At 39.8% G+C, this 8975-nt stretch overlaps 1 protein-coding gene across 1 annotated transcript in view; it reads left to right on the forward strand.

Moving 5' to 3' along the window:
- The first annotated feature begins 2603 nt into the window (after positions 1 to 2603).
- LOC107492755 (uncharacterized) overlaps positions 2604 to 8975 on the forward strand; it is a 21110-nt gene continuing 14738 nt past the window's right edge. Inside the window, exons 1-2 of the mRNA XM_052262953.1 lie at positions 2604 to 3096; positions 3253 to 3684. Of these exons, the coding sequence (XP_052118913.1) occupies positions 2604 to 3096; positions 3253 to 3684 (925 nt within the window). The remainder of the gene's footprint in view (positions 3097 to 3252; positions 3685 to 8975) is intronic.

Raw genomic sequence — 8975 nt, forward strand, 5'->3', positions numbered from 1 at the left:
ACACTCTGCGAAAATTGTGACCTGTGCGTCCGCACACGCAGAGGCAGGCACTCTGCTCGCTATGCTGGCACAGCTTGTGCGCGCGCACACCAATGGAAAATTGCAACCTATGCGTACGCACAGACCTGTGCGCACGCACACGTTGGGAAGGTTAGTCTGTTGGGGGCGCTGGCACAGGTTGTGCGAGTGAACAGACCATTTTGAGGTTTGACACATGTGCATACGCACACTTTTAAAAAAACTTCCTGGGCGTGCGCACGCACACTCCTGTGCGGACGCACACGCTCTGTTTCTCAAATTTTGCCTTGTTTTCAACTATTTTACCTACTTGACGAGGTTGTAAACTTCCATGACACTTTTTTAAGACTTTTGGGCATATTTTTAGATACTCAAACATGGGAAAAGATTTAAGGGTTTCAGGCGTTATTATTTGGAAAAAGTTAGCAAACGGAGTACTAGGTTTCTGTTGTATTAGGGAAGGGTTGATGATGTGTGATGAATGGTTGATGAATGAGATGCAAAAATCAAGGAACTGAAATGTGAATGAACAGTGGTTGAACAGAGTCGAGGACTCTGAATGAAGTAATGGATCTATCTTATACTGAAAATATTTTTGAAAACCACTACACTACTTTTTCATTGAGATTTTGAGAAGCTATTCACCCGGCAGGGGCCGAGGTTGGATCCTGTCTGTCGAGGTACCGGCGGCGGCGTAAGGGCGGTGGTTTGTCCCGCTTGCGCTTAGATGTGAGGTCGGTGGCAATAGATCCCGCTCACATCCCTGCGGATCATCAGAGCGTACATGCACAAAACCCTGGATAGTGATCCGAGCACTATATCTCGGGGTTTCCCACACCATGATTCTGAAGGGCAACATCTCCATAGAGATGTGTCGAGTTGGCAGTTGAACCGACAATGTGATATCACAGCAAGTAAGGCAGGCATTCATCATATGCATTTTCTACCTATTTGTCTACTTTGCCGCTTGATATTGTTTTTCCTATCTGTATAACATGTCTAATTGCTAATTGTATTAATTGCTATATATATGCTTCTACTTGTGTTTTACTTGTATTATATATACATGTGCTTTTACTAGGGTTGAAGAGGTTCGGAAGGCGGTAGTGATGGGATCGCATGGCAGATCGGTTAGTGAAGGCTGTGGGACAGTGGTGTTTGATTAGAGTAGAAATCCCCTAAGATAGATTACCCTTTGGTGGAGCTATGGCTTAAGTTTTGTTGAGGTTTTACATATTATGCGTATTTGTTTTAGAAATGCTTTAAGCTTGAATCTTGTGATGGATATGGAGTCTAGGATTGCCTTTGGCGTCCCGGGGTCTTATATCCTACATCACTGGGCACTGTTACCATACTGAGAACCTCCGGTTCTCATACCATATTTCTGTTGTATTTTTCAAATGTAGGTCGCAACCCATCCCGGTGAGTTGTTATATTGGTGATAGGAGCGGAGGATCTGGATACCTTTAAAGTCCTTTTGTTTATTTAGTATATATATGTCTCTCACTTTTGTATTTTGTTTTGGCCTAGAGGCTTGTATTGAGAGAACAAAACTTGTATAAGATGTTGTTACTGTCTGGTCTCACATATAGTCTGTATATGGCTAGCCGGCTTAAACTCCGCAACCCGTGGCTAGATTCTTATGATATTATACTACTATATTTTGTTATATCACGTCGGTTTCATGTGCTTTAAGTTAATAGCTTCGCTAGTACGTTTTGTACTTTTCAAATCTAGTTTTTGAGCTATATTCTTCATCGAGCTTCTAGATATTATCAATTCCTTCTATATAATATATGTATAAGCTTAAAATTGTCGTAGAGCGGTTCGTCCTCGTGAGCTTGAGGAATGGACCGATTGTGCTTCATTGCATACTCTTTGTATGTCTTTTCTTTGATGCTATTAGGATATCTAGTTGATATATGTATAGCATGCTTGTTTGTGAGTGCCTGTTTGAGATAATTGAAGCACTAGACTTTTGATATTGAGACTAATCACCTTGATATCGATTGTTTGATGTAGACAGGAACGCTAATGGCCACTCACGGATGAGGTCAACCACGTTCACGCGCGAGTTGGAACGAGAAACCGACGGATAACCATGCCGAATTCATGGCAGCGATGGCGAATCTGGCCAACATTATGGAGGCGAATCCTGCTACAACTTTGCAAGCTGTGCAGAGGCTAAGTCAACGGCCGGGAATGGCAACGGAAATGGGAACATCAACGGAAATGGGAATGGCGAAGGGAATGCTCACTATAATGCTGAGAAAAATGGAGATAACACGGGAGGCGTTCCGATGACCTTGGCAACGTTCCTCAAGGTTCATCCAGCAATTTTTCACGGATCAACTAACCCTACTGAAGCGGACCACTGGTTCCAAGCCATGGAACGTGCTTTAGAGGCGCAGCATGTTCCACTCAATCAGTATGTAGAGTTTGCCGCTTATCAGCTTGCGGGAGAGGCCCAACCCTGGTGGCAAGCAGAGTGTCGCTTGCTATAGCTACAGAACACTGATGTTCCGTGGGATATGTTCCGAACGGCCTTTTACAAGAAGTACTTCCTTGAGTCTGCAAGGGAAGCGATGGAGATGGAGCCGATGCAACTGAAGCAAGGTTCCATGTCTGTGGCAGAGTACACCAATAAGTTCGAGGAGCTTTGTAGATTTTCTCGGGTGTGTCAGGGTTCCTCGGAGACTTACGAGAGCTGGAGGTGCATTAAGTACCAGAAGGATTTGAAGGATAACATTATGACTGCTGTGGCCCCTATGGAGATCTGTGTCTTCTCCGACTTGGTGAACAAAGCAAGGGTAGTGGAAGAATATGCCAAGACAGTGGCTGCGTCCAAGGATACTCATGGAGGGAGCAGTAGCAAAGGACGTGGCAAGTATTACCATCCGAGGGGTCAAAGCTTTAAGAGAGGAGGATATGAGCATCAAGGTCAAGGAGGTTTTAGGAAGAGCACTCATGATCAGTTTCAGCGTGGCAAGGGAAGAGGAAGTCAGAGTGGGTGCTTCAACTGTGGATTGCCTGGTCACATCGCGAGGGATTGCACTCGTGGAAAGAACCCGAATGCAGGTCAGAGTCAACACCAGGGTTGATTTTTTGCTGTGAACGCCAAGGATGCTTCAAAGGCGGATCTGTTGATGAGAGGCATTTGTTTATTTAGTGATAAGACTTTAATTACATTATATGATACTGGAGCATCGCATTCGTTTATCTCGTTTGGTAAAGTTGAGGAATTAGGCTTGAAAATGTCAGAGTTATCTTTTGATCTGCATGTACATACTCCGCATCAGACAGTTATGACTAGGTCAGGTTGTAGACAAGTAGGTTTCAAGCTTGAGGGTAGAGACTTTGTGCATGATTTGATCTGTTTACCTATGGTTGAGTTGGAAATGATTTTGGAGTTTGATTGCCTGTCGAAGAATCGGGTTTTGTTGGATTGCTTTGAACGGACAATTGAAGAGTGTCAGGGTTACATCTTGTTAACTGCTAATGCTTCGGGTGATACCCAAGACTTAAATCAGATTCCGGTAGTTAGGGATTTTCCGGAGGTATTTCCGGAAGATATCCTTGAATTCCCACCTCAATGGGAGATTGAGTTTGCGATTGAATTGGTGCCGGGAACCAGACCAGTGTCAATTGCACCGTATGGGATGGCTGGTACACGAAATTATGATCACACTTTTCACAACTCCGCACAACTAATCAGCAAGTGCACTGGGTCGTCCAAGTAATACCTTACGTGAGTAAGGGTTGATCCCACGGAGATTGTCGGCTTGAAGAAAGCTATGGTCATCTTGTAAATCTCAGTCAGGCAGATTCAAATGGTTATGAGATATTGATGATTGAAAGGTAAATAGAACGGAAAATAACATAGAGATACTTATGTAATTCATTGGTGGGAATTTTAGATAAGCGTTTGGAGATGCTTTGTTGCTTTTGAACCTCTTCTTCCCTATTGCTTCCATCCAATCATGCGCACTTCCTTCCATGGAAAGCTATAAGTTGGTGGATCACCGTTGTCAATGGCTACCATCCGTCCTCTCAGTGAAAATGGTCCGGCTACGTTCTCACCGCAGGGCTAATCATCTGTCGGTTCTCACTTGTGTCGGAATAAGATCCATTGATCCTTTTGCGCACTGCCACTGCGCCCAACAGTCGCGATTTTGAAGCTCGTCACAGTTATCCCCTCCCAGATCCTACTCGAAATACCACAGACAAGGTTTAGACTTTCCGGATCTCAGGAATGCTGCCAATTGTTACTAGCCTATACCACGAAGGTTCTAATCTCACTGATTTGAATGCTCTGTTGTCAGGAGATGCTAGTCAAACGCATGGATCAAAGACCCAAGAGAATATACTCCAGCTGGCGTCCAATAACTACGTTGAACATCATGTAGACCGCTTGTGGTTGTCAGGCACGTGGATCTTGGCTAAGCGAGTACTGAAGATAGTGGGTGATTGTCACGGGTCACCCCTTTAGTCTGACTTAACTGAATTAAGTACGAGAGTATATCTTGGAGAAGAAGTAGGCGTGAATTGAAAGAAAAATAATAGTACTTGCACTAATTCATGAGGAACAGCAGAGCTCCTCACCTTAATCTATGAGGTGTAGAAACTCCACCGTTAAAAATACATAAGAACAAAAGGTCTAGGCATGGCCGAAGGACCAGCCTCCCAAATAGCATAAGAATTCGAAAACAGGGGAAGAAGCCCTGATCAAAGGATCGAAAAGTGGTCCAAAGATATCAATACAATAGTAAAAAGTGCTATTTATACTAAACTAGTAAACTAGGTTTGCAGAAAATGAGTAGATAGTGCAGAAATCCACTTCCGGGGCCCACTTGGTGTGTGTTTGGGCTGAGCTTTGAAGCTTTCACGTGCATAGGCCATCCTTGGAGTTAAATGCCAGCTTGGATGCCAGTTTGGGCGTTTAACTCCAGCTTTGGTGCCAGTTCTGGTGTTTTACGCCAGAAAAGGGTCTCTGGTGGGCGTTTGGACGCCGGTTTGGGCCATCAAATATCGAGCAAAGTATGGATTATTATATATTTCTGGAAAGCCCAAGATGTCTACTTTCCAACGCAATTGAGATCGCGCCAATTGGGATTCTGTAGCTCCAGAAAATCAACTTCGAGTGTAGGGAGGTCAGAATCCAACAGCATCTGCAATCCTTCCTCAGCCTTTGAATAAGATTTTTGCTCAGGTCCCTCAATTTCAGCCAGAAAATACCTGAAATCACAGAAAAACACACAAACTCATAGTAAAGTCTAGAAATGTGAATTTTGCATAAAAACAAATAAAAATATACTAAAAAGTGACTAAAACATACTAGAAACTACCTAAAAATAATGCCAAAAAGCGTATAAGTTATCCGCTCATCACAACACCAAACTTAAATTATTGCTTGCCCCCAAGCAACTAAAAACAAATTAGGATAAAAAGAAGAGAATATACAATAAATTCCAAAACATCAATGAAGCTTAGTTCCAATTAGATGAGCGGGGCTAGTCGCTTTTTGCTTCTGAACAGTTTTGGCATCTTACTTTATCCTTTGAAGTTCAGAATGATTGGCATCCATAGGAACTCAGAATTCAGATAGTGTTGTTGATTCTCCTAGTTTAGTATGTTGATTCTTGAACACAGCTACTTATGAGTCTTGGTCGTGACCCTAAGCATCTTGTTTTCCAGTATTACCACCGGATACGTAAATGACACAGACATATAACTGGGTGAACCTTTTCAGATTGTGACTCAGCTTTGCTAGAGTCTCTAGTTAGAGGTGTCCAGAGTTCTTAAGCACACTCTTTTGCTTTGGATCACGACTTTAACCACTCAGTTCCAAGCTTTTCACTTGGACCTTCATGACACAAGCACATGGTTAGGGATAGCTTGATTTAGCCGCTTAGGCCAGGATTTTATTCCTTTGGGTCCTCCTATTCACTGATGCTCAAAGTCTTGGATCATCTTTACCCTTGCCTTTTGGTTTAAAGGGCTATTGGCTTTTTCTGCTTGCTTTTTATTTTTCTTTCTTTTTCTTTATTTTTTGCCATTTTCTTTTTCTTTTTCAGATTATCAATAACATTTCTCTTTTTTCATTATTCTTTCAAGAGCCAACAATTTTAACATTCATAAACTTCACTATAAAAAATATGTACTGTTCAAGCATTCATTCAGAAAACAAAAAGTATTGCCACCACATCAAAATAATTAAACTAATTTCAAGATAGAATTTGAAATTCATGTACTTCTTGTTCTTTTGCAATTAGAAATATTTTTCATTTAAGATAGGTGAAGGATTCATGGGACATTCATAGCTTCAAGGCATAGACACTAGACATTAATGATCATGTAATAAAGAAACAAACATAGACAAAACATAAAGCATAAGAAACAAAAAACAGAAAAACAAATAACAAGGAAATTAAAGAACGGGTCCACCTTAGTGATGGCGGCTAGTTCTTCCTCTTGAAGATCCTATGGAGTGCTTGAGCTCCTCAATATCTCTTCCTTGCCTTTTTTGTTCCTCTCTCATGGCCTTTTCGTCCTCTTTGATTTCATGGAGGATGATGGAGTGCTCTTGGTGCTCCATTCTTAGTTTCTCCATATTGGAACTCAAATCCCCTAAAGAGGTGTTGAGTTGCTCCCAATAGTTGTGTGGAGGAAAATGCATTCATTGAGGCATCTCAGGGATTTCTTGATGAGGGACTTCCTCATGCTCTTGTTGAGGTCCATGAGTGGGCTCTCTTGTTTGCTTCATCTTCTTTCTAGTGATGGCTTTTGAGATGGATCTCTCCATCTCTCATGACTCGGAGGTGGAAGCCATTGTCTTCCCTTTCCTCTTTCTAGAGGTTTCTCCGGCCTTAGGTGCCATTAATGGTTATGTAAAAACAAAAAACAACACTTTTTCCCACACCAAACTTAAAAGGTTTGCTCATCCTCAAGCAAAAGAAGAAAGAAAGGAGGAGAAGAAGAAGAAATAGAGGAGATGGAGGTGTGTGGGAATTCAGCCAAATGGGTTAAGTGTTGGATATGTGTGAAATGGAAGGTGGTAAGGAGGGTTATTTATAGGGTAAGGGAGAGAGGGTAACCATGTGGAGAATGGGTGAGTTTGGGAGGGAAATAATTTGAATTTGAATGGTGAGGTAGGTGGGTGTTGGGGAATAGTGTTATGGAAAGGTGTGAAGAAGAGGGAGAGTGAAGTGGGATAGGTGGGGATCCTGTGGGGTCCACAGATCCTGAGGTGTCAAGAATTTCTCATCACTGCACCTTTCTGGCATTTAAACGCCCTCTGTGTGGCATTTCTTGCATTAAACGCCAGGCTGATGCCCCTTTCTGGCGTTAAACGCCAGTCTGATTGCCAGTTCTGGCGTTTAACACCCAGAATAGTGCCAGACTGGGTGTTAAACGCCCAATTTGCTATCCTTACTGGCGTTTAAATGCCAGTAAGCTCGTCCTCCAGGGTGTGCTATTTTTTATGTTGTTTTTTATTCCTGCTTTAATTCTGCAGCTGTTTTTGTGACTTCACATGATCATCAACCTAAAGAAGACATAGACTAACACTAGAAAATAAAATGAAAAAGTAATTAATATAGATAAATAAAATTGGTAAGTATGTGAGGAGTGTGTGGGTGTGTATTGTGTACCTAGGATTGGGGGATTGTCCAATCCATTGAGGTACTTAGGATTGGGGGTTGTCCAATCCAACGACCAAAAAAAAAAAAGATAAATAAAATTGGGTTGCCTTCCAATAAGCGCTTCTTTAATGTCAATAGCTTGACAGGAAGCTCCTACAGAGCTTCACAGATGCTCAGAGCATGATTGCGGCCTCCCAACACCAAACTTAGAGTTTGAGTGTGGGGGCTTTGTTTGACTCTGTATTGAGAGAAGCTTTTCATGCTTCCTCTCCATGGTTACTGATGAATGCATTTCTGTCAGTATAAAAATTATCAAATAACCAATCATATAGTATAATCCAAACGGATTTTTGTTTAACACCTTCTTATAAAAAATAAAAGAATAAAAGAATTCTAAATACCTTATGATATTTATAATATAAATTTGGTGTCTTATCACCTATTCATATTATAATATTTATAATATGAGTTTAGTGTCCTAACATCTATCTACTCATATTATAATATCAGAATTTATTTATATAAAAAATACATAATATATAAATAATAAAAGAATAAAGAATAGTATAGGTAAAAGAATTCTAAATACCTCCTGATATCTATAATATAAGTTTAAATTCTTGTACATCCTAACAAATAAACTCAACTATGAAAGTAGAATAGAAAATTTCATCTGCTTCATTTTTTTATGACCTCTCTAATCTGGACAAAGTCTCTCCTATAGAGACATACGTTCTACATTCCCTGAATTAAAGATAATGTCCAAGAATATTTGGCAGGCATTCTCCAAAAATAATGTCAAAAAATAAAAAATTAAAAAATTTTTAAAAAATATTTATTAAATTATTACACTTTATATATTATGTATTTTTTATGTATTTTCACTAAAATAAATTATAATAAATAAATTTATATTTATTATTAATAAAAAAATAATTTAAATAATAAAAAAATAAGATATTCAAAATGTAATTAAAAAATAGTAAAAAGAATTCTTTATTTTAATAAAAAAAGTAATTATATTACTTTTAATTACTTGAGTATATCCACACAGATAATATGTATTTTCATATTAACAATTAATTTACTATCAATTAATCATAAAAAACTTGTCTAAAAACAAATGTTAATCTCAAATCATAAGTAATTAATTGGATTATAAAAACTTAAAAAGAAACGAATTGAACCATCAACCATGTACTCACATACAGTCCATTGTGCAATGTCCACAAAGCTTGAGATGGAATAACCTACAAGCTAAGGCAACAATGTTTTATGATGATAATTGTTTCTAGAACTTAAACCAACCTCCTCCTT

This window comes from Arachis duranensis, chromosome 6, assembly GCF_000817695.3.
Source record: "Arachis duranensis cultivar V14167 chromosome 6, aradu.V14167.gnm2.J7QH, whole genome shotgun sequence".
Lineage (NCBI taxonomy): Eukaryota > Viridiplantae > Streptophyta > Magnoliopsida > Fabales > Fabaceae > Arachis > Arachis duranensis.